This window comes from Notolepis coatsorum (genome assembly GCF_963971535.1).
Source record: "Notolepis coatsorum genome assembly, chromosome: 9".
In the NCBI taxonomy this organism is placed as follows: domain Eukaryota; kingdom Metazoa; phylum Chordata; class Actinopteri; order Aulopiformes; family Paralepididae; genus Notolepis; species Notolepis coatsorum.
Window position 1 is genome coordinate 23,146,687 of NC_140173.1, and position 26,352 is coordinate 23,173,038.

The 26,352-nt window shown below is 41.5% G+C and overlaps 1 protein-coding gene across 2 annotated transcripts in view; it reads right to left on the minus strand.

Annotated features, from left to right (window-relative positions):
• Positions 1-915: 915 nt before the first annotated feature.
• The window catches only part of LOC311234980 (uncharacterized protein), a 44,169-nt gene continuing 18,732 nt past the window's right edge, over positions 916-26,352 (minus strand). Inside the window, exons 2-3 of one of the 2 annotated variants that reach the window (XM_084322292.1) lie at positions 20,174-20,318; positions 916-4,848 (exon numbers count right to left, since the gene is read on the minus strand). In XM_084322292.1, the coding sequence (XP_084178418.1) occupies positions 3,698-4,848; positions 20,174-20,318 (1,296 nt within the window). In that variant the 3' untranslated portion in view covers positions 916-3,697. Of the gene's footprint in view, positions 4,849-20,158; positions 20,319-26,352 lie in introns of both variants that reach the window. The other variant, XM_084322291.1, reaches the window with a different exon arrangement.

Below are 26,352 nucleotides of genomic sequence, written 5' to 3' on the forward strand. Positions count from 1 at the left end.
ACATTATCAACATGTCTTTATCAGATCACCATGCCAATCTGTGTGTATATACAATTGAAAATTGTCCAAAACGTGCTACTAGATGGAAATTTAATTTAACATTACTGCAGGATCCATCATTCTGTGAGCAATTTAGATCAGACTTCAACCTTTTTATCAATATCAATAAAAATAGTGTTACAGATATAAGATTTCTATGGGATGCAACTAAAGGCCTTATTCGCAATAATACAATATAATTTGCTTCAGCACGTAACAAAGCCCACCATCAAGAAATATCCAGATTGGAAAATAGACACTCATTGCTAACTGCAGAACAACAAAACAACTACGATCAAGAAAGAGAAAGGGAGCTTTGGAAAGCGAAGTCTGAACTAAATGCTCTAATGGCACAAAAAGCAGAGTTCCTAGCTCACAGAGCGAGGCAAACTGAGTATTTGAATGGAAATAATCCAAGCTTTGTGTTGACTAGGAAAATCCAATATAATGAACAGAAAGCAGACATCACATCAATCCTAAATAAAGAAGGAGCGATGGTAAACGATCCGGCCAAAATAAATCTAGAATTTAAACTTTTTTATCAACAATTGTATTCATCTGAAGCCCAATTCTCAAAAGCTGATTTAGACTCCTTTTTTGAAGACTTGGATCTACCTAAATTAACAGAGCAACAAATAACCTCAACGGATTCTCCCTTTACCCTGGAGGAACTTTACGATGCAGTGAAAGAAATGAAACAGGGGAAATCACCAGGTTTCGATGGTATCCCACCGGAGCTGTACTTGACCTTTTGGAAAGAGTTGGGTCCATTACTACTCGAGATGTTCCAACAAGCCATTATGAAAGGGAGTTTTAATAGAGACATAAGTACAGCAATCATCACACTGATACAGAAAAAAGGAAAAGATGGAAACATCTGTGCTATCGTCCATTGTCCCTTCTTAATGGAGACTTAAAATTATATGCCAAGGTCCACGCACGAGGTCTAGAGACGATACTGCCAATATTGGTCCACCCAGACCAAACTGGATTTGTTAAACAAAGATTTGCATCAGATAATTTAAGACGACTGTTACACATTATTGACAAAGCTCCAAAAATATCACCATGTGCAGTGTTGTCCCTTGACGCCGAAAAGGCCTTCGATAGGCTGGAATGGGAGTACTTATGGCACACCATGAAGAATATGGCATTTGGAGACACATTTATAAATATGCTCAAAATCTTATATCATAATCCAACGGCCATGGTTATCACATCCAATCAGTGTTCCACACCCTTCCCTATCAGACGTAGCGTCAGGCAGGGTTGCGCCGCCTCCGCATTATTATTTGCGTTATCTCTTGAACCCTTGGCCCAAAAAATTTGAAATTGTGCCGAAATAAAACCCATAATAGTAAATAACACCTACCATAAAATTTGTCTGTACGCAGACGATCTGTTATTATTTCTTGACAATACACCACGGTCCCTACCTGTAGTCCTAGACACTATTAAACATTTTAGTTTTATTTCAGGCTACAAGATCAACTTGAATAAATCAATTTTACTTCCCCTAAATACAGCAGCAAGTAGTCCCCAACTACATACAGAAATACCAGTGGGCTCTGGTTTCAGATATTTAGGTATAGATATATACACATCCATTGACAAAATTGTGTCAAAAAATTACAAGAGCCTTAAGAAGGTAATATCTGACGAGTTAAACCGTTGGTCACTATTATTAATCCCATTTTCAGTCAGGCTTTCAGTAGTCAAGACCCACATTCTCCCTAAGATCAATTTTCTGGTAAGCATGATTCATTTACCGCCACCTCCAGGATTTTGGGAGAAGCTACAGGGACTAGTATTCAAATTTATATGGCGTGAACAACATCCACGAATCAGCAATTCCACACTCCAAAACAGTAGGAAAGCAGGAGGGCTATCTGTTCCTAATTTTGAACAGTACTATTTTTCTTTTATGCTCAGACCGTTGCTAAGATGGTTCAATAATGATTCTGACATACCATGGGTGAATATGGAGAGGCACATTGTATCTCCATATACATTCAAAGATATACTCTTTTTCTGGTCTATCCCCAAGCTTTTGCCGTACTAAATTCGGCCCAATTATAGCACATTCAATTTACGTCTGGAAATATATTGCCGAAACGGGACAGTGGAACACAAAATGGCACATAGATACCCCTATTTTTGATAACTTCTTACTGTTGGGAGGGAAACCAGCTACATTTCCCAATTGGCAAAGACAAGGTATTCACAAACTATCTGACATATACAGTGAATACGGTCTCAGATCATTTCAAGAGCTCAAACAAATCTATAATGTCCCTAGTACATCCTTCTTTTTTTATTTACAGTTACGCACTGCAATGCGCACTTATGGTGTCCCATGGAATCAGCCTTTACCAGGTCACCCTTTAATGAATATAGTGAATGGCATAAATGTTAAAATGGTTTTGTTTCTGGGTTATATAATAAAATACAAGGAAAACTAAACAGAACTACAGGTAATACCAGTCTGGAAAATAGATTTAAAGAATTACAATGCCTGCATAAATTGGCAGAATGTATGGGATAATATTCCACTAACCTCTCGTAATTATAATAACCAATTAACTCATTACAAAATGATACAAAGATTTTATCTGTCACCCAGGAAACTCTGTCAAATAAAAATATTACAAAGTCCTCTATGTGCTTTATGTCCGCAAAAAGTTATAGGAACATAACATACATACATATGATGTGGGAATGTCCAGGAGTACTCGCTTTTTGGGCCAAGGTTGCATTATTTCTCACTAATATAACGGAGATAAACATACCTTGTTTGCCACACATTTTATTATTAAATGATGATTCATCTCTAAAATTAACACCTCACAAAAAGAGAGTGTTTCTGGCCGGTTTAACGGCAGCAAAGAAAATGCTCGTAATGAGATGGAAACCACCCCATAGTCTCAATATTTACCGTTGGAAACTGTCCTTCTACGAAGTATTGAGATTAGAGGCATCCAGTGCTAGAGCACAGGGAGCAAGGACAGAATTGATCCAAATATTACTTACTGCGGCCCAGAAGGTAAAATCAGTACTCCACTAGGTTGAACACTTGTACCTTGACACCAGAGAATGAACAAAAATCATGTTGCTGTTGTTTCCATTTATCTTTTCCATTTATCTTTTCCTTTTCTGTTTACTGCTATAATTTGTTGTAGTTGTTTATAAATTGTATTGTATTTTTCCCTATTACTTGGTTATCTAACAAACATAATTATGATTTCTTTTCTAATTAAGAGTATCCTATACATGTATGCATCAAGCTTTCCCCCTCTCCTAAAATGTTTATGCAAACCCGGGGGGCTGGGAGTGGGGTTAAGAAGCGACCTGGGCTGTCTCGCAGCCACACGACCGCCAGAACGGAGGAAAAGACTGTCACAACTGCAACAGGCAGACTACACAGTATATGAATATACTGACGGACAATATATACTGAAAAGACACTTTTTATGCCACTGTGTGAATTAATATGAAATGCTGATGTGAATGTCCTTCCTCTGAACTTGTTTTAAAAAAAGACAAAATAAAAAGTCGGTCACAAAAAAAAGAGGAATCGATAGTGACGGAGGCATGCGATTCCAGGAATCGGACAATTAGGAACCGGCTCCCAACGAGAACCGGTTTTCGATTCCCATCCCTACTTCTCTCCTGTGTGAATTCTCTGGTGTGATTTAAGATGACGCAGTTGACCAAAGCTCTTCTCACACTGGTCACAAAAGTAGGCCTTCCATCCTGTGTGAATTATCTGGTGTAATTTAAGATTATCCAGTCGACTAAAGCTCTTCTCACACTGGTCACAGGAGTAGGGCTTCTCTCCTGTGTGAATTCTCTGGTGTAATTTCAAAGTATCCAGTCGACTGAAGCCTTTCTCACACTGGTCACAGGAGTAGGGCTTCTCTCCTGTGTGATGGCGTTGGTGTTTATTGAGATTCCACTTTGAACTAAAGCTCTTTCCACTCTGGTCACAGGAGTAGGGCTTCTCTCCTGTGTGAATTCTCTGGTGCGATTGCAGACTATGTACCAAACTAAAGCTGTTCCCACACTGGTCACAGGAGTAGGGCTTCTCTCCTGTGTGATTGCGTTGGTGTTTATTGAGATTCATCTTTGAACTAAAGCCCTTTCCACACTGGTCACAGGAGTAGGGCTTCTCTCCTGTGTGAATAATTCTCTGATGTGATTGCAGACGATCTACCCGACTAAAGCTCTTCCCACACTGGTCACAAAAGTAGGGCTTCAATTCTGTGTGAATTATCTGGTGCAATTGCAGACAATCTCCCCGACTAAAGCTCTTCCCACACTGGTCACAGGAGTAGGGCTTCACTCCTGTATGGATTCTCTGGTGTTTTTGCAGATTACCCAGTTGACTAAAGCTCTTCTCACACTGGTCACAGGAGTAGGGCTTCACTCCTGTATGGATTCTCTGGTGTGTTTGCAGACTACTCAATTGACTAAAGCTCTTTCCACACTGGTCACAGGAGTAGGTCTTTACTCCTGTATGGATTCTCTGGTGCCTTTGCAGATTACTCAGCTGACTAAAGCTCTTCTCACACTGGTCACAGGAGTAGGGCTTCACTCCTGTATGGATTCTCTGGTGCCTTTGCAGTTTACTCAGTTGTCTAAAGCTCTTTCCACACTGGTCACAGGAGTAGGGCTTCTCTCCTGTGTGATTGCATTGGTGTTTATTGAGATTCATCTTTGTACTGAAGCTTTTTCCACACTGGTCACAGCAGAGACCTTTTCTTCCATCAAAGCCTCTTGGTTTCTTCCCAGGCCTGACAGGACAGCTATCTGGATGGAGAAGAGTGTCAGAGGAAGGAGAGATTTGGTGAATTTATTTAGCTTTAATGTAAGAGGTTTATAATGGTACATAGCTGGGTTTTATAGTTTAAAGGGAAACTCCAACATTTTGGGAAATTAGCTTATTTAACATCTTCCCTGGAGTTAGACAAGAAGATACATACCTTTTTTGTCTCTGTGCATGCATTTAGCATTGGGAACAGTCGCTCCGTTATCCAGACAAAAAAGGTATGTATCTTCTTGTCTAACTCCAGGGAAGATGTTAAATAAGCTAATTTCCCAAAATGTTGGAGTTTTCCTTTAAGAACAGTGTAGTCGACACCGGTACCCAACGGTACCTTTTTTTCTGTACTTTACTCTCCCTCTCTGAAGTCTAAACTTCACAACACACAATCTAAAACCCCTTACCTCCCTCTCCCAAACCGTTCCTACAACAATAACTTGCAAAGGAGATCTTGTATCTCAATGGGACTTCCTGGTTAAATACATTTTATAAAATTAAATAAAAAAAATATATATATATTGCCTTTTTTTTTTTGGATTAGCTAATTGCATCATTTCAAATTGCGATTTCGATTTAAAATCTATTAATCGTTCAGCCCTACTGAATACCGTGACAATTTTGCCCAGGGTTATCGTACCCTCAAAATGTCATACCGGCACATGCCTAGTTTACACTATAGGCTACACTACTAGGTCTAACACTATACCAGAGGTCAGCAACCTTTACTATCAAAAGAGCCACTTTTCCCCCCTCCCACAAAATATAATGCTCAGGGAGCCGCACAACCTATTTACCCTTAAAGTGAAGATAACAGTGTATAACGTTTTATATATCCCAAAGCATACCCCACATTTAGCATAAAACGCCTGACAATTGCATACCCAAAGTAATTTGCGATTTATTATACTTTATACTTATAGCACACAGTTTGTTGCATTATTGGAATTATAAAGCAACAAAAAGAAATTTTTTGACTTTATTGCTGTTTTTACCTGTTATAACAAAGGAAAACCTCAAACTCTTATGAAGAGGAGAAAAAAGACTGGCTGTGTAGACCTATTTATTTTTAAATAAAACACAGAAGAGGAGACAACACACTGGTGTCTGTAGACCTACTTTGAAATAAAACCCTGAACTACCGGTATGCAGCTCTATTTGAGTCCTTCCCTTATTTGTGGAAAATCTATAAAATAAAAAGTAAATTTTTCGTTGTTTGCAAATTTCGCACCACATATCAGGCATACAGGTAAGCCTGCATCGTTAGTCGTGAAAGCAAATGAATCTGTCCACGCTGAATTAAACCCTCTATTTTCCTCACTTTCCTTTTTTTGGATTCATCCATGGTTAGCTTACTGGGGGGTCGAAAACTCAAGATTAGCCACTTGCAGATGGCAGGGAGAGGCGCGGGGTGTGACGTACTGTATATTTTAGTTGATGAAATATTTTAGTTGACAATATTTTAGTTGAAATATTTTTTTATTTCAGTGTCACAGTATGACATTGGTCTCCAAAATAAGATTTTTAATTTTTTTGGGGTGGCCAGGGAGCCACAGCTGATTGGCTAAAGAGCTGCAGGTTGCCGACCCCTGCACTATACTATAGTTTAAGGCTACTTTGAACCCGCCAACCCATAGATAGTTCCAACTCACCGAATTACGTTAATCCACCACAGTTTAGGGCTGACCTTCGAAGCTTTTTTTGGCAATCGAAGCTTCGGGGCCGAGCTTCGATTTTAATTCGAAGCTTCGATATAAAAAATAAAATAAAATTTATTTTATTTCTTATTTATTTTTGTATCTTATGTTGTGGGACTTGAACAGCACTTTGGTAAACTTTGTTGTTTTTAAATGTGCTCTATAAATAAAGTGGATTGTTCACACACACACACACACAAATCGAAGTAAAAAATAAAAATAAAAAATGAAAATCGAAAAGAGAGAGACTAAACCAGTTGTTGTTAGCTTACATGAATGGGATCGACCATAGCATTGCGGCTAGGCTAGCTACCATAGCAGTACAGCAGCTAGTTGAATGGATAAACGTTATTTAACATTGCAGAATGGGTACAATACAATACGGCTCAATACAAACAGTTGTTAAGGGGGGGTGCAGAGTCATCAACACAATGTACCACCAAGAGCGGAGAGTTTATGTCTCTCAAAAAGCGAGAGACTAAACCTAAAGCTCTTGTTGTTAGCTTACATGCTAACGTGAATGGGATCGGCCATAGCATTGCGGCTAGGCTAGCTACCATAGCAGTACAGCAGCTAGTTGAATGGATACACGTTATTTCGATGGCACAAGCTTCGAACAGAAAAAGAAATCGAAGTTAAAAAAATTAAAAAAAAATTCTTTTTTTCTAAACTTCGATTTTTTAAAAAATGTTCGAAGCTTGTGCCATCGAACGAAGCTTCGAAGTATTTAAGACAGCCCTACCACAGTTGCACTCAATATTTAAATAATGTTAGTCTAAATAAATGTAGACAGATAATATACGTATTTTAAAAATAGAATGAACAGAGCAGTGTTGTTTTGAAGTACAGTGTGTGTGTTAGTTTGATGTATGCTGCAATTTATATTGATGGCCTTCTAATTTGTTTATTTTAAATAACAGTGAGACTTTTCCCTTTGATAAGAAATCCAGCCATATTCCTGTCATTGTATTTCAAATACTGCACTTTAATTTCAAGCGGAAAACTAATCTTTCCATTAAGAACTGACAATGAGGGAATTTAAACATTGTTGACATTGTTTTTTTGTTTATATTAAAGAAAGGAAAGTCTTTGTTTGCACTAAGTTAATACTTTGACAAATGTAGCCTATATTTTTCAGTCAGTTCGGTCTTTGTGTGCCAAACATAATTTAAGGCTGTAAACACTGTACATTTTTTTTAAAAAAATTTATAAATGAGAAGCATGTTTAGATTTGAGTGTTAAATTTTGTTTTATTATAAAAAACAACGTATATCGAACCGAACCGAAAACAGTTAGCCCAAAACAGTGATACGAACCGAACAGTCAATTTTGTGAACCGTTCCACCCCTAATACATACTGTAGCTAAATGCTGTTTTTCATTCAGGAAACTAAATTAACTTTTTAGCTTTAGATAAAATTACCAGCCAGATATATTTTTACCGGCCAAAAATTATAAATAGCTTTTTAGTATATCTCCATGAGTTATTATGTATTATCTCTCCACACTATGGTAGTGCTTGTGCCAGCACAGGATACGATACATTTTTTTTTATATATAGGCTATAAACATATTTAAATCAATCAAATCTTCCTTTTGAATTAAATAGGCTCAGGAATCAGGATCGTTAAAGCTAATTAGCATAATCCATGTAAAAAGAGTAGCCTATAGTACATTGAATGAATGAATGAATGAAAACTTTATTTAACAGATTGCAGAATGGGTACAATACAGTACGGCTCAATACATACAATTGTTAAGGGGATGCAGACCTGAGAAAGACGTTTGTCTTGTTTCCATCAGGGTCCCCCATTTTCAATTCATATAGACATATATGACATACATGACATACAGATAGTCAGTACTGCTACATCTATACATTTATGACATACCAGATTTGTAAATACAGTACTGTTTGTGATACAGAAGGAGTCAAGAAAAGGGAGTATATACATTTGACGTAGAAACTGTACATTGGAGGAGGTTGGGTGGGGGGGGTTGGGTACATTGGGATATTGACAACCATACTGGGTAATTTACATTGGAGGTGGTTGGGGGGGGGGGGGGGGGCCGGGGGGCACACTGTATAAACAAGTAACACTGTACATTGAGGGGGGGGGGGGGGAGGAGACACTGTACAAACAAACACAATTGTACATTGAACTATTGACAAAACCATACAAGGTAAATTACTGTACATTGGAGGGGGTTGGGTTAGGATATTTACAGGGGCCAGTGTTGAATTGCAGTCTCCCGTAGGTGTCCCTTGAGAGAGGTTTTGAAAGTGGGTAGTGATCCACATTCCTTTACAGCTTTGGGTAGGGCGTTCCACATTGATGTGGCATAATTGCGAAACGTGTTTAGTCCCTTATTTGAGCCGAATCTGGGTTTAACATGATTTGTGGAGCTCCCTCTGGTGTTGTGATCGTGGTATTCACTGACCTTTGGGAAGTATTTTGACATGTACATGGGTACCTTGGTCGTGTAGTGTATCTTGTAGACCAGGCCCATTGCAAGTTGTTGTACTCTGTCGTCTACTCTAAGCCATCCTAGGTTGTCAAAGTGGGCAGGGGTGAGGTGGGTTCTAGGAGTAAGGTCAAGCAGTAGTCTGACCAGTTTGTTTTGAGATGTTTGTAATTTTGTTTTTAGCGCCTTTGAGGTGCTTTGGTACCATGAGGTGCAAGCATAGTCGTAGTACCCCTGAATGAGTGCTCCTGCCAGAGTCTTCAGGGTGTTCTTGTTTACCAGAGAGGAGATCCGGTACAAGAATCGAGTTCGTTGGTTGACTTTTTTTATTACATTGGATGCCATTTTGTCACAGGAGAGATTAGCCTCTAGGATGGAACCCAGGTAGGTAATTTCATCTTTCCTTGTGACAATATTGTCACCCACTGTAACTGAGAAGCCGTCGGTCTTGCTGAGTTTGTTATTTGAACCGAAGAGAATGGACTCTGTTTTGCCCATGTGTAATGATAGTTTGTTATCAGCGAGCCATATGCAGATTCTGCCTAGTTCCGAGCTGAGGGTTTTTTCAACCTGTAACTTGTTCTTGTCAGAGACCAGCAGGGCTGAGTCGTCCGCAAACAGGAACAAGTTGCAGTCACAAGCTGACGACATGTCATTTGCATAAATTAGGAACAGTAGCGGTCCTAGTATGCTTCCTTGTGGAACACCACAGCTCACTGTGAGGGGGGGGGATAGGGTACCGTTTACCTCCACCATCTGTTCCCTCCCCTCAAGGTAGGATTGCATCCAGCTCACTGATAGACTATCAAAACCAATTGCTTTTAGCTTGTCAATCAGAATGGAGTGATTGACCGTGTCAAAGGCCTTTTGTAGGTCCAGCATGACCATGCCGCAGTATTTGCCTGCGTCCACCTCTTGTTTGATGTGGTCATTCAAATAGAGAAGGCATGCGTCAGTGGAGTGGGATGTTCTGAAGCCAGATTGGAATTCGTAGATTAGATTTTTTTCCCGCTAGGTACTTTTCGACCCGTTCGTAGACTATTTTTTCCATGACTTTCGAGATGGAGGTGAGAATAGAAACAGGGCGGTAGTTGCCTGGGTCTAATTTGCTGCCCTTTTTGTGCAGAGGGGTCACCCTCGCAATTTTGAAGTCCTTGGGGACGTGTCCCTGTTTTATGGAGAGGTTTATTATGTGTGTGATGATTGGTGTGATGGCGGCTGCTGAGTCTCTGAGGAATTTGGAGGGGATGTTGTCATGGCCAGTGGCCTTGTTAGGTTGGAGGGCGCTCAGTTTATTGAGTACCTCATCTGTTGTTACCATTTCCAGCTTGAAGTCGTCCTTGCGGACCCCTAGGTTTTTGTAGTAAGCTACTATGTGTTCTACCCCATAAAGCCCTGAGTGGGAGGGTAGTTTGTTTACCAGTGTTGTGGCTATGTTTGTGAAGAAAATGTTTAAGTAATTGGCTACATCCAGCTTGTCTGTGATGAGCGTGTTGTCCGTTTTTATGTTTATGTTTGAGAATCTGGTTTTAAGTTTTTTACTGCATCCTAGTTGATTATTGAGTAATTTCCAAAGTTCACGTGGTTTGTTTTTGTTTTCCTCAGTTTTGTCATTGATGAAATTCTTTTTTGCAGTTTTGATCATGGAGTTTACGTCGTTTCTTAGTCTGTTTCTTTCTAGTTTGAGTTCAGTCACATGGGCTTGGAGTTCACTGCTCGTGCTTTTAGTAAGCTTTGACTGACTTTTACGAAACTCAGAGCATTTTTTGTCTCTGGTTTTCATGCGATTTTTTACCCTGGTGGTTCTTAGGGGGGCCATGTCGTTTAGTATTGCTGAGAATTTGGTTTTGAAACCAAGCCATGTTTCGTCAACCAGTGTACCATTGAGTTCATCTGACCAGTCCAGACTCTCCAGTTCAAGGTTGAAGGCCTCGCTAGAGTAGGTTTTGAGGTCTCTAGATGTGACTGTTTTGTGGCAGCCAGCCTTTTGTTTTAGTTTTTTTCGGGTACAGAATATCATATAATGATCACTTAACCCACATGCTATAACCCCTTTATTTGAGATCTTGGACTTGTCGGAGGTCAGAATGAGGTCAATGGTAGTCTGAGTTGATTCACATACACGTGTGGGTTGGGTGATTAGCTGGCTGAGGCCATGCAGATCACAAAACCTACTGAACTCTTGGTTTCTTCCCAAGCCTGACAGGACAGCTATCTGGAGGGAGATAGTGATGGAGAAGAGTGTCAGAGGAAGGAGAGAAAGATAATTGGTGATTTAGTTTCTATGTAAGAGGGTTACAGATTTAACTATGGTAGTATAATACAACGAGATTCTGGCCTTTCAAATGATGCCTCACATGACCCTATAAAGCCGTATAGGCGTGGAATTTATATTCTACATTCATATTGCATGTGTCCGGATGGCAAAATTCTGTACTGCATCTACAAAAGCCCCTGTAAATGATCTGCCCATTGTTAATTTGTTTAGATATTGACTATACTTGATCCTAACCCATTCAGTGCCAACCACGAGTATAGTCGGGTTAACTCGCCATCGCTTGCGTGCCAATCACGAGTATAGTCGTGTTTTAATCGTTATTTCTTTTATTAGCGATATCCATTCATTTTTCATCCAACCAGCCTGACGTTATCATTGGGAATGAGTCTGAGCTCGCAAAGGGCAAATGCCGCCGCCTATCGTCGCCCGGATGGTATTGCACATCATTGGATTGGATTGGCTGGGATGTGCATCAGAAAATAACTCCGGTCCGGGGTTTTCCCTTCCGGGGCAAGCAGTATCGTGTTATCACATTCACTGGCGAGGCTGGGAGAAGGGTAGATTATGTGTTTTGGTGCTATAACGTTGGATCATTAAACGCGATCAATATTTGGAATGGCGATCAGGAATTGGATTAATCTTTTTGCAGAACATCTGATGTGAGGTAAGGACTCTATTTTACCGGTCTTGGGTTAATCAGATGTTTTTTTCACCGCCATCGCAGCGTGTCTGTGTGTGTAACGTTAGCGCTGACCAAGGCACCTGATAATCGATTTCGCTTCTCTAGCGTGCATAAGTACACATATACTATCAATAATCTAGCGTTTATTTGAAAACTATTCATAAATCAGCTGAAAAATTACACGTGTTTTGTGTATTCCACTAAAGAGCTATTATCGCGGAATTTCTCTGTAATTACTAGACATCTCCAAAACTATACTCGTATTCAAACCGGTATAAAGCGGAAATGTACCAATGAAAAAACAATCCGTTTCGTACATGTTGACTGCAAGCAAGTCATTGATAAGCGAGGGGTGTTTTAGACCCATAGCCATAATTTAAGATATATTTTAAGCACTCGCAAATCTCCCACTCCTCCCATTGATTAAAGCGATGGCGTTCTACCGCCCTGTGGCGCACTTAAGCTGTGGCATCCAATGAGTTAATGGGACATGGGTCCATTAAATAGTAATTAGGGGTGCACCGATGTATCGGTCGGGTATCGGTATCGGCCGATAAGTGCCTTGTTGACTGCAATCGGCCTATAAGCTTGAATGTGCCGATGGCAGTAGCCGATAAATATCCATCAATTTGTGTAGCGTCAAAAGACAAAAAAAGTTCACTCGCGACCTACCTGCACAACGCCTGCCGTCCCCAGTCCCCCACACACACACAAGCTACTGCATCAAAGTTACTACTTATGATTAACAAGGCATTCGTTTTGTGGCATTAACGTTATATAGTTAGTGTTACACGTTCAATAACATCAGCATATTATTTACCCGAACATAGCAAGTAAGCAAGGCATTACTCCGTTCATAGCTCAGTTCCATTCCGTTGCTCATTCCGTACCCAACTACCCATTCTGCAATCTGTTAATAAAGTTTTCAATCAGACAAATGTATAGAAAGGCTTTGTTTTATTATAACATTTGCTGCAGTAAAATCATTATGTCTCGTTTGGTCATCCTGTGGAGCGCTGGTCGGCGGGCAGCTAACGTACTAGCTATGGTAAGTTTGTTGTGCTCTCGCAAGCAGATCAATGGCGGCATTGCCGGAAGTAAAAAAACGAATAAACGCTTGCCGATTGGTGGTAAGAACAGCAGGAGGTGGGTGCTAGCGGTAGGGGTGGGAATCACCAGTTTCATCATGATACGATATCGATTCTTTGGACAACGATACGATATTTGCCGATATCACAAAGTCTCTCACGATACGATACGATTAGATTCAGGTGCCTGCGATCGATATGAGATGATATCATATGCCCATTTAACTCTTTCAGTGCCACACACGAGATTTCTCGTGTTTTTTTATAGGTGGTTGCTAGCCACTCACAAGATTTCTCGTTTTTTTTTTTTTTTTGATCTGAAAAATTATTGCATCACCCGAGCCTACCCGAGTATAGCCGAGGGGCGCCGACGATCACTGTGGAAAAAAGCGCCCCCTGTCGTCTCCCAGATGACATAAGTGATTTTGGAATGGACTCAATGAAAATGAATGGGGGAAAAAATCCGGTACTCCACATTTTCCAGTTCACTGATCCAGCCGGGGTTACCAGAGTTCATTCTGGAGCCTCAGATCCCCGCGGATCATGGAGTTCTACTGTATCGCGTTGGATCCATACACGTATCGATTTTTTCGAATGGTGATCAGGAATTGGAATATACCAGTTGGATACCATCTGATGTCAGGTAAGGACTCTATGTTATCAGTGGTAGGATAATCAGAGTAAGTTTGATGAAGTTATAAGCTGTTTTGTGAAATGTCTTCTTTCGGTTTCACTGTAAAAGTCCGTGAGCAAATCAACGGAGCGATTATCAGTGCGCGGCCGTAATGTGCGTGCGTGCACGTATAATATTGATCATCTAGCGTTTATTTGAAAACGATTCATAAAAAGGCCGACGAATATCAACGTTGTGGAATATTCCACTAAAAGACGATTTTCATAGAATGCTCCAGAATGAGCTGTTTTTTATATCAAAACAGGGGCTTTTCTAACTGCTCTGAAACGGCAACGACGCGATAAAAAAACAATCTGCCTTCACAGCACTGACTGGAAAATAGTCTTTGATAATGCGATGGGCAGATTAGACACATAGCCATAATTTAAAACATAGATTAGGCGATATTAACGTTAACATTGGCGCCGATGGTGGCATTCAAGCGGTAAAACGGAAAACCAGGCGTGGCGCTGAAAGTGTTAACACAATCAGTAACATTTAGATCAACAAAAAAAAGGTAATGAAAATATCATTTGACATTTGTATTTTTGAGCTCTTCCAGACATTTAAAGGAAAATCAATCTATTGTTTTTAATACAAATAGACCTGTTCACTGTAAAGTGCCACGTTTTTATATATTGAGCTTTAAACTTTAAGCTACATTTTTTGGAACTCAAAACTCACAACCTCCCTCTCCCAAACCGTTCCTACAACAATTTGTTGATGTTGCATGATCATGTATAGGCCTACATTTATTATGTATTATATTGTTTATGTTTAAATAACATTTAAACATCAAACTCCTCTGACCTCATCTGGTCTTTCCAAAGACGCGCGCACACACACACACACAGAAAGGGAGAATGCTATGCTGTAACATCTACACACACGGAGCTACTGCTGTTGTTCTTGGGCGGATATGAGACTCGCCACAGGATTTTCAAAATAAGAGTATCGATATGAATCGATCTTATTACATCGCATCGATCCGATTCGATTGTTGATAATTACATCGATGTATCGATAGCGGTGTGACGTAATTGGCAGATTCGACTGTCAATAAAGATTGTTCTGTTGCCGTCACCATGCATTGCTTTGGTTGAGAGAGATGGTGCTCTTATTAAAACTCATAAGTCATAATCAAGTCTTGAGCAAGACAAGAAGTTAGTCTGTAAGGTTATGAAAGCCAGTGAGTATATACAAAAATAAAATTGGGAACCGCTGCTCTAAATGTTTTGATGAATTGAAAATAGAGGACCCTTATGTAAACAAGCTGAAAGTATTTGGCTGGTCTTCATCCTCCAGTCTTAGAGTCTTAGCAGTTGTATTAAGCTGTACTGTACCCATTCTGCAATCTGTTAATAAAGTTTTCAATCAATCAGACAAATCATGTATAGAAAAGCTTTCCTTTTATTATAACATTCTTTCATATAACAAAACAATATATTATTGTTTTTAAGAAAACGTTTTAGCCCTATGCTTGACTTTTAGGCATGTCAACAAATAAAATAATAATAAAATGAATAAATAAAATATTAAATAAATAATAATACAAGTCTCTCTTTTTGTGTTACACCAAATTATGCTCACTGAGAACATATGCCTCTTTACTTACTGGCCTCTTTACTTACTTAAAAAAGGAAAGGAAACATCAAGAAATATATGTATGGCATTCCATACCATGAATATTCTCTGCAACGCGAGAATCAGCACTCAATAACGCAACAGGCCTAGTGCTGATTCGAACATTATATTCGGTAACAAACTTCTCAATCAAGCACAGCACAGATATATAAATATATAGCCAATATATTTAACATTGCAACAAAGAATACACGTGTATTCAATAACTGAGAAATGAATAGAACACGTCACATTGTAAAAGGAACATTAAAGTGAGAGATGTTTAGAGCGGCTTCGCACGTTGTTTTAGCCTACTTCCGATTCTTAAGAAAAAGCGGCATGTTTTTCTTTATAAATAGAAGCAGCTCTGCTTTGTCGCAGCTCAGTCTGTTTCTCTTCTCATCTATAACATGAGACGCAGCACTGAACAGCCGCTCGCTGTCCACGCTGGTGCATGGGGCAGATAGGTATCTGCGTGCCATCTGTGCAAGTACAGGGAAACGGCCGTGATTATTGCTCCAATATTCAAGTGCACTCTCATTTCTGGGAATGGAGACCTCTGCAAGATACCCATCCAGTTGCTGCAATGCGCTTGAGCGTGGCCTTTCTGGCCCACTCTCCTCCAAAATCTCATGGAACATGTCGTGCAGAGTGGGCCGTGCCTCGTCCGTCGTGCCCTTTTCTGCTGTGGGCTGCCAGCTGCCTCTGTATTATGCACTTCGTCATCACCAGGCAGTGCATGAATTAGGTCTACTAATACACGTAGTTTTGCATCCCCATCAAAGTAGCGGTCCTTATATCTAGGATCCAGTGCGGTTGCAATACTGTAGATGGGGTCAAACTCTATTTGATCTTGATCAAAGCGTTTATTTATAGCCTCTAGCAGTGTGGTCTTTGTGGTTTTGACACCATGGTCTGTGTCAACGTCCTTGCTCAGAAGGCGTCTCAGGGCCCTCACGGATGGAATGACGTCAGCAGCCGACGCCTCAGATGCGCTAATTTCTCTTGTCAGTTGTTCAAACGGAGAGAGAAGTGTGAGGACGTTTTCAACCAATCCCCACTGGTGCGCATTGATAGTTGCGGGGAGGTCATAATCTGCAGAATATGCAGCGAGTGTGCGCTTCTGTTCTAGAAGGCTTTGCAGCATATAAAAAGTACTGTTCCAGCGCGTGGAAACATCTTGCTGGAGCCGTTTTATTGGACCCAACTGGCCTGTCTTCTGCAGGGCATGTAGGCGTGAGTACGCGAGTGGGGAATGCTTAAAGTGACCGACTATTTTTCTGCCTATTGCGACCACATCCGAGATGCTCCTCTGACTCAGTACCGCCTCGTGGACTGCCAGCTGGAGAGTATGTGCCATGCACCCAAAACTGGTGAGTCCACTGTCCTTCATCGCTTCAGACATATTCTTGGCATTATCTCTCACAACAGCATGCACCTATGCGGCTAGGTGGCGTAGCGGAGATTGCGTTCGTCACCAACCCCGGAGCTGTGAGCTGGATTCGCCTGTTCGAATCCAGCTTGAATCCAGCTCACAGCTCCGGGGTTGTCACCAGCTTGGCTGGCCGTTGACACTAATACAATTGGCTGTATTAGAGGGTGGGAGAAGCTGGCGGGGTGGGTCCGGGTCGTTGTAAACAGCGACTCCTACAGTTCGGTCGGGGCGCCTGCTAAGCGCAGATAGGACCCGAGTGGGATAGTGTGATCCTTCCACACGCTACGCCCTCTCATGGAGGATCCGCGCTGCCAGGTGAAAAGAAGCGGTTGATTGGCTGGACGTGTGTCGGAGGAAGCACGTGATAGCCTCCACTCTCCCAGATGATCTGACTGTGGGGGGTAAGTGCGCAGCAACCAGGAAGGGGATTGGGAATTGGCATACGACTAACATTGGGATGGGAGAAAATCGGAGGAAAAATGGAGGGAAGAAGAAGAAAAAAAGAAAAAACAGCATGCACCTGTGATTTGTCGATTTTCCACGTGGCAAACATCTTATCGAATGCTGCGGAGATTGCTGTTGCTGTGTGGGACCCTGTAAACTCCTGCGAATGCAACACCACTTTCAAGTCTTTGTCTACCCATTGGGCGGTGAGGCTAAGCATGCTCATGGGACTGACATCGGAACTCCATATATCAGTTGTGAAGCTAATGGCGTGCACATCAAGGGCCAGTAGCTCGTGAATGTGTGTGGCCACAACATTGTAGATGTCGGGTAGACCGACGTCAGCGAAATAACGCCGACTTGGCAGTGTGTACCGGGGCTCAATGTACTCCACGTCTTCCACAACGGAGAAGGGTTGGTCATCTAGTGCGATAAACTCCATCACCTTCTTAGTGATACCTTTAGCTTTGGCACTGTCCCTATCTAACTTTTGGCTGCGCTCGAATGAGTGTGTTAACAGACACTGAGTCGAGGACTTGCGTTGCACTTTCGTAGTAGCCAGTGCCAATGTGGCTTTCAGATACTCAATGTAATCTTCCACGTGTCTTGATTTTAAATGGTTGATCAGATTTGATGCATTAAAATCCCTGCTTGAGGTGCCTCCCCTTGAAATATCAATGGAGCATTTGTTGCAAATAGCATAGCGCCCGTTTTCTTTTTCTGACACCGTGAAATGCGCCCATACAGCAGACATTGTCTTCGTATTTGTTTTGTGTACAAGAAAAACAGCACGGTACCGTAGATATTTCAGACACCCCCGCTTTTCTTTCGTTGAAATATAAATAACGTTACATTCAGAGAGCTGCCTTGATTTTTCTGACAAAAGATTATGTTCCTTACTTCCTTAAAGTTCCTTTTTGCAGCCTTGAGAAGCGTGCGCACACTCACAGCTGAGATGATGTTCCTTTTTGCGCCTGACGAGAAACACTGAATTCTGCTATTATTTTAGGCATGGCAACAAATTAAATAATAATAATAAAATGAATAAATAAAATATTAAATAAATAAATAGGCTACACGTCTCTTGTGTTACAAATCGTGCTCACCGATATGAACATAGGCCTCTTTACTTACTTAAAAAAAAGGAAACATCAAGAAATATGTTTATGGATTTACAGGTGCAGCTCAATAAATTAGAATATCGTGGAAAAGTTATTTTATTTCAGTAATTCAATTCAAAAAGCGAAACTCCCGTAGATTAGATTCATTACACACAAAGTGAAATATTTCAACTAGCCTTCATTTGTTTGAATTTGGATGATTATGTCTTACAGCTCATGAAAGCCCAAAAGTCTGTATCACCAATAAAAAAATTAAAAATAAAATAGATGTATTTTTCTTTTGTATATAGAAATGTCAGCCTTCTGAAAACTAAGTATGTTCATGTATGTTCACTCAGTACACTTGGTTAGGGCTCCTTTTGCAGTGCACAAATGACTGCATCAATAATACAGTGAAATATACTGACTTTTCCACGATATTCTAATTTATTGAGCTGCACCTGTATTCACCATGCCATGTATTTTATAATGCTCATGAGTCATACAATACAAGTAAACATTATCCTCGCCTTAGCGAGCACACAACAATTAACCAGCTATATCAATAAGCAGCAGTTATTAACGAAAATGTTGGTAACTCCAATCATTTTACTCAAATTGCAACAAATAAAATACTTCACCACACGAAAGAACAAAATGAGAATTACATGCATAGGCTAAGAAACGGATTATATTTATTAGTAAAACACCACCATAGCACCGCCATTAGCCTTTTCATGTCACGCACCGCCAAAAGGGCGCGCGTGCACATACACAGTAGTTTATAAAAAAAAATAAATAAAAAAATCGGTATCGGCCGATTGTGTTAGTTGAACAATCGGTATCGGTGGCAAATTTGCATATCGGTGCACCCCTAGTAGTAATGGCTGGAAATTGTAATAGCTGGAAATTGTAATGGCTGGAAATGATTGATGGGCCATTTATTTTGGTGATATAATGCAAATCTTATATAATAAATTTGTTTGCATTTCATGCAAGGTTTAAAATAAAGTTAGATTTATTGGAATATGGAGATTTCCCAGTTTCCCACAGGATTTTCAGAGACTATGGGGGGTGAACCTCCAACCCTCTAGGGGGGTCCGGGGGCAGGCCCCCCGAATTTTATTTATTTTTTACATTTTGAAGTTAAATGCATCAATCTGGTGCACTTTGAGAGCAAAATAAAGAGGCTAGATTCTATGATGAACTTTGTGCTCAAAACACAAAATCGACTAGACGAGTGCTTCCCAATCCTCTCCTCGAAGCACCAAAGCCGTTCAATGCATTTGTTAAATTCCACCACCAGCACACCTGATTCAACTTAACTAGCCCTTTATTAGTTGAATCAAGGTGTGCTGGTGGTGGAATTTAACAAATACATGGAACGGCTGGGGTGCTTCGAGGAGAGGATTGGGAAGCACTGAACTAGAGCAAACATTAGAGCCATCAAAGAAATGAAGCAAAAGTGGTTACCTGTGTTGAACTGGTTTATTTTTTTGAAAATAAAAAAAATATATAGTGGATTACTATTACGACTATTACCACTGCCAATACTACTGATACATCCCTATTGGCAAACTGTATATTTTATTTTTTTGGTTCATTATACAACTGTGGCGGGACTAATTAGACTGTGGCGGGCCGCCAGTCTAGGTCATTGATGGGAAATCACAGTATTATGTCACCTTGAAAATGATGGTAATGAGAATCATAGAAAAACATGCATAAAAACAATTGGGGATATAGTTTGAATGATCGCCTAGTCTTTGCATGATTTATTTCAAGCATCTGTATGAACACTGAAGATGGATGTACCCTTTAGAGCCTTACCTCCTCCTTCATTCACAGTTCCTTTATGTTCTGGTGTTTTAATGCAGTCCACCAAGCAGACAGATAGTTCCTTTAGTCCCAACAGAGAGCGGTGACTGCAAGACGCCATCTCCTCCACTGTACTGGATATCAGTGTGGCTGTGGCCTAAAAAATACCAGATAAAAAAACAGTAACAATAAGAGTCTTGCAAAATCCAACGTTCACTCTCCCCAGAGTAATTGTAGATTGACAGGTTTGGCTGAGTGTTGTTTTTTTTATGTTAGACATGTCTCGTCAGTCACTGGAACTTGATGATGAGTCACCTTAAAGGGATAGTTCAAGAGTTTTGGACATCAAGTGGTATGAAATACTATAGCAGTATAGTTGATGCAGTGCCCTCAGTTTACACACAGAGTCTCGTGGTCGGAGTTCTGACCTGGCAGAAGTTTTAATCACCCACAGCAGAAAACAGTGTGCCTCATTTTCTATGCTTCAAGACCAAGCATTTAGTGACTACGGCACTCTGAGACTAGTCCTTCACATCATGACACTCTGAAGCATTTAGTGACGTCACACTGAGACTAGTTCAACACATCATGTCACTGAAGCATTTAGTGACTACGTCACACTGAGACTAGTTCAACGCATCATGTCACTGAAGCATTTAGTGACTATGTCACACAGACTAGTTCAACACATCATGTCACTCTGAAGTAGGGCTGGGCGATATGACTATATTATATAAATATCGGGTACAGTTCATTAACGATACACTTTTTAAACGTATCGTGGATATCGTGATGTTTTGCCGCGGATTGTGTCACGTCAATCTGGTCCACACGTTCAAACAACGCCGGCCCACACACACTACTGCATCAAAGTTACTACTTATGATTAAAAAATGCATTCGTTTTGTGGCATTAACGTTATATAGTTACACGTTCAATAACATCAGCGTATTTACCCGAACATAGCAACGTCCCGAGGACAACCTAGATAGATAGCAAGCATTACTCTCATATCTCAGCCCGTGCTGAGTAAGTTGTGCCCATTCTGCGGTCTGTTAATAAAGTTTTCAATCAGACAGATGTATGGAAAGGCTTTTATTATAACATTCGTTGCAGTAAAATCATTATGCCTCGTTTAGTCATGCTGCAGAGCTAAAAGCTAAACGTCGGCCGCGGGGAGCTAACGTTGTTGATGTTGTTGAGCTCTCGTCAAAATCAATGACGGACAAAAGCGGAAGTAAAACATGAATACGCGCTTGCCGATTGGTGCTAAGAACAGCAGGACGGGTGCAAGCGGTGTGACGTAATTGGCAGACTCGACTGTCAATCAAAATTATTCTGTTTGCCGTCTGAATGAATGAAAACTTTATTAACAGATTGCAGAATGGGTACAATACAGTACAGCTCAATACAACAACAGTGGACTGGAGGATGAAGACCAGAAAGACTTTCGGCTTTTTTACACAAGGGTCCTCCATTTTCAATTCATCAAAACATTTAGAGACATACAAATATACAGTAGTTTCATAAAAATGTTAAAATGCTATCGATTGATTTAAAACTTTATTAACATATTGCAGAATGGGTACAGTACAGCTCAATACATACAATTGTTAAGGGGATGCACACCAGAGAAATACTTTCGTCTTGTTTACATCAGGGTCCCCCATTTTCAATTCATCATATATAAATCATATAATATCTCATTGCTAAATATATGCAATATATAATCTAATGATCCAATAATCTAAATCTAATATATAATATAAAAATGCTAAATGCATGGGTATTTTATTTTGTCTTTAATGTTAGCTTGCAAACTCAAATACCGTCTTGGTAAGCCTCATAATGAATTGTTTGGGGGGAAAAAAGAAAAACATTGTGATGTGTATCGTGTATCGCCGAAAGGTCGGAAAATATCGTGATATCATATTTAGGCCATATCGCCCAGCCCTACTCTGAAGCATTTACTGACTACGGCACACTAGGGGTGGACTGTATGGTCTAAAATTTATATCACGGCATAATTTGAAGCATAGACGGTAACGGTATATATCACGGTATCAGTGTTTCCGTTAGAATAATTTTTTTTGCCTGATAGGCAGGCTATATAAAGAATGACATCCTCAAGGCATGTAGATTTATAATATTTTAACTTAAAACTAGGCTACTTTTGCGTATACAGTCATTATATTCCAAATAAAATAAGTCCCGAGTCGAGACTGTGCTGCTCCCAACAATCCCAATAGTATGCAACTGCAGAGCCGCAGAGTAGGGGCGATTTCAGGTCCGGTCGCAGGCCCGCTCAACAGCGCCCCCCCACCCAACGGCTGAATTGGAGTATTGCACTGTGCAATACACAGTGCAATACTCCAATTCAGCCATTGGCAATTCAGCCGTTGGGTGGGGGGCGCTGTTGAGCGGGCCTGTGACCGGACCTGAAAGCGCCCCTACTCTGCAGCTGCATATGCTTCTCGCAAAATTCAGCATCCAGCTTGCGCTGCCCAGCAGTCAGAACACTACACACATATCATAATGTTCACAGCAAACTGTAGTTGATCACCAGGTATGTTTTATTAACGTAGAATAATTCATATAAGAAAAACGATGGGGAAATTTCTTACCTTTCTCCACTGGTTAGAAATGCCAGGAACTGAAATTGAAACTTGCTGTGCGCCGGGTGATATGTGTTTATTATGAAATGACAATTGCGTGTTGACACGCCCACTGCGCGAAGCCTCCTAAATAACTTTTTCCAGTTTGCACATATCTACTATCTATGATTATTACATGGCGTTTTCACAATCGCCGAAATGCTTGCTTGTGATTGGTCAATAGCGCGCGTCAGAGGTCCGTTATCACACAATAACGGACCTCTGCCAAGCAATAATGACCGCTGTGCGCAGCTGTTCGCAATCAAGCCCACTACAACACTGTATCAGTGCTGCTCAGCATAGCGAATGTTAACGCCGCCATTTTAGTTCTGGGAGATTTCAATAGCGCCAATCTGAGAAAGGTATTGCCTGACTTCTATCAGCATGTGACTTGCAACACCAGAGGCGGTAACATCCTAGATCACTGTTACACGCAATTTAAAGGTGGCTACAAGGCTCATTCTGATAGTGGCTTCGGTAAGTCAGATCACGCATCCATTTTTCTTTCACCAAAGTACAGACGGAGAATTAAAAGTACTCCCGTAGTCTCGCGAGAGGTGCAGAAATGGGATGTGACGTCAGAGGATACGATCCGGTCAGTGTTTCACAACACAGACTGGAATGTGTTCCGCGACACAGATAACATTAATGCCTACACGGAGACAGTGCTGGACTATGTTTGTACTAGGGTGAAAGAAACAATCCCCACTACCAAAATGAAAGTTTACCCAAATCAAAAACCCTGGGTAGACAAATCCGTCCGTGAAGCTCTGAGAGAGCGCACCAAAGCATACAACGACGGCCTAGAGGCAGGCAACATGAATGACCACAAGGTGGCGCGATACAACGTAAGGAGGACAGTGTCAGAGGCCAAACGACGCTACAGGGATAAAATTGAACTCCAGTTTGAACAAGCTGACTCTAGAGCTATGTGGCAGGGGCTCAAAACGATGACAGACTACAAAGGCGCCTCCCTCAAACTGAACAGTGACATCTCCTTAGCAAACGACCTCAATACCTTCTATGCGAGGTTTGATGCTGGTAATAACAACACCAGCTCACAAGCCTCGGCAATGGGGGGGGGGGGGGGGTCGGCTGCTGATGGAGGCGCAGTGTTCAGGGTAACAGAGCATGAGGTGAGGCGGACCTTTAAAAAAGTGAATATCAGGAAGGCAGCAGGTCCGGACGGCATCCCCGGACGCGTCCTAAAAGTCTGTGCCGACCAACTGGCCCCAGTATTCACTGACATATTTAACCTGTCCTTAGAACAGGCTGTCATCCCCACCTGCCTGAAGAAGTCCACTATTATCCCTGTACCCAAAAAATCCAAGCCTGCTTGCCTCAACGACTACCGCCCTGTAGCTCTCACCTCCATAGCCATGAAGTGCTTTGAGAAGCTAGTAAAGGGCTACATCTGCTCCTCCCTCCCCATCAACATGGACCCCCTGCAATTTGCATACCGCCCCAACAGGTCCACGGAGGACGCCATATCCCATGTGCTGCACACAGCAGCATCACACCTGGACAAGAGGCAGGGGAACTATGTGAGAATGCTATTCATCGACTACAGCTCGGCATTCAATACCATAGTCCCCTCCATACTCATAGCCAAGCTCAGGGACCTGGGCTTGGGCTATGACCTCTGCCAGTGGGTCTTGGACTTCCTGACTGGCAGACCCCAGGTGGTGAGAGCAGGCAACTGCACCTCCTCATCCATCACCCTCAACATAGGGGCCCCCCAGGGCTGTGTTCTGAGTCCCCTCCTCTACTCCCTGTACACACACGACTGTGTGGCTCAGCGGAGTAGCAATACAATCGTCAAATTTGCTGACGACACAGTGGTGGTGGGCCTGATCTCTGCCAACGACGAGAGGGCCTACCTGGAAGAGGTCAAGGTCCTGGCGGGATGGTGCCAGGAAAACAGCCTCTCCCTGAACGTCAGCAAAACAAAGGAGATGATTGTGGACTTCAGGAGGTCGGGGGTCAAGGACTACAGCCCCCTCAGCATCGACGGGGCACCGGTTGAGAGAGTCAACAGCTTCAAGTACCTCGGAGCCTACATATCCGAGGACTTGACATGGACCACACACATTAACAGTGTGGTGAAGAAGGCACGACAACGCCTCTACTTCCTCAGGCGCCTAAGGAAGTTCCAAGTCAGCCAGAAGATCCTTAAGAACTTCTACTCATGTACAATAGAGAGCATCTTGACCGGCAACATCACCTCCTGGTTTGGGAATAGCACTGCAAAAGACCGAAGCAGACTACAAAGAGTGACACGTTCAGCCGAACGCACAATTGGAGGGGGGCTCCCCACCCTCCAGAACATTTACTACAAGCGTTGCAAGGGCAAGGCTAAGAGAATCATCAAAGACTCCAGTCACCCGAACAACTGCCTCTTTGAACTGCTGCGGTCAGGCAAGCGATACCGGAGTCTCAAGGCGAGCACAGAAAGACTCAGAAGTAGCTTCTATCCCCAGGCCATCAGGCTGCTAAACGAACAATGAATGAACACTACACAACAACAACCACCAAACGCACATAGCACACACATCCACACGCACACACTCACTTTAAACAAACACACTGTAGCACCCACTCCACACACTTTATAGCACACACCCACTTTAAACAAACACACTGTAGCACCCACTCCCCACACTTTATATTTATGGATGAAGGATTGCACTACAACTCGTACACCTTTAGGGATGGGAATCGAAAACCGATGCCTGGAACCGTGTGGCTCCTGTGACTTTCGATTCCCTTAACGCTGCCAGGTTTTTCCTACAGTTGCGCGCGTTAGCATATAGCCATGGCAGACTGTATTTGATTCCTTAAGGGCTCGAAATTGCCTGGCTTTTGGTCATATGCTCCCGAAATGCTCCCGCTGTTTGGCTACTTCTATGTGCAGTGAAAACTACTTGAATGCTTTAGAACATAGTCATTGATTTAGTTTAGGTTGAGCTAAAATTAGCCGCGGAGCTATCGCTAGCTAACATGAGCTAACGCTATTTAATCAAGCTCACAAAGAGAGATAAACAGCTGACAGCGGATAGTACAGGTACAAATACAATAAAACAGCGGGTGGGGACTGTTGTGTAAACATTGTACTCTTTAGTTCACATATAATAAGAGCCGGATTGTTTATTTACAAAGTCTCTACTCTGAGTCCGTCAGACAGGAAGTACCATGGTGCAACATACAAATGTGTCCGTGTAGCAACACAAGCCAATACCTACAGGACAGGGGCCCGGGGAGGGAGCTCTGTGTGTCTGTGTGTGTGTGTGTGTGAGACAGAAGTCAGAGGAATAACGACTGTTATTCAATAGATTAAATTAGTTTAAGAATAAAAAAATAAATACATTTTAAGAGAATCTCAAATACATTATTTTATTTAAGTGTAGGCTATAGTTAATGTTTTATTTTTTACAGTTTTTGTATTTTTCTGACATGGTAAATGGCTGCTTTTTTATATAGCGCTTTTATCCAAAGCGCTTTACAATTTGTTCCTTACATTTTACCCAATCACTCACA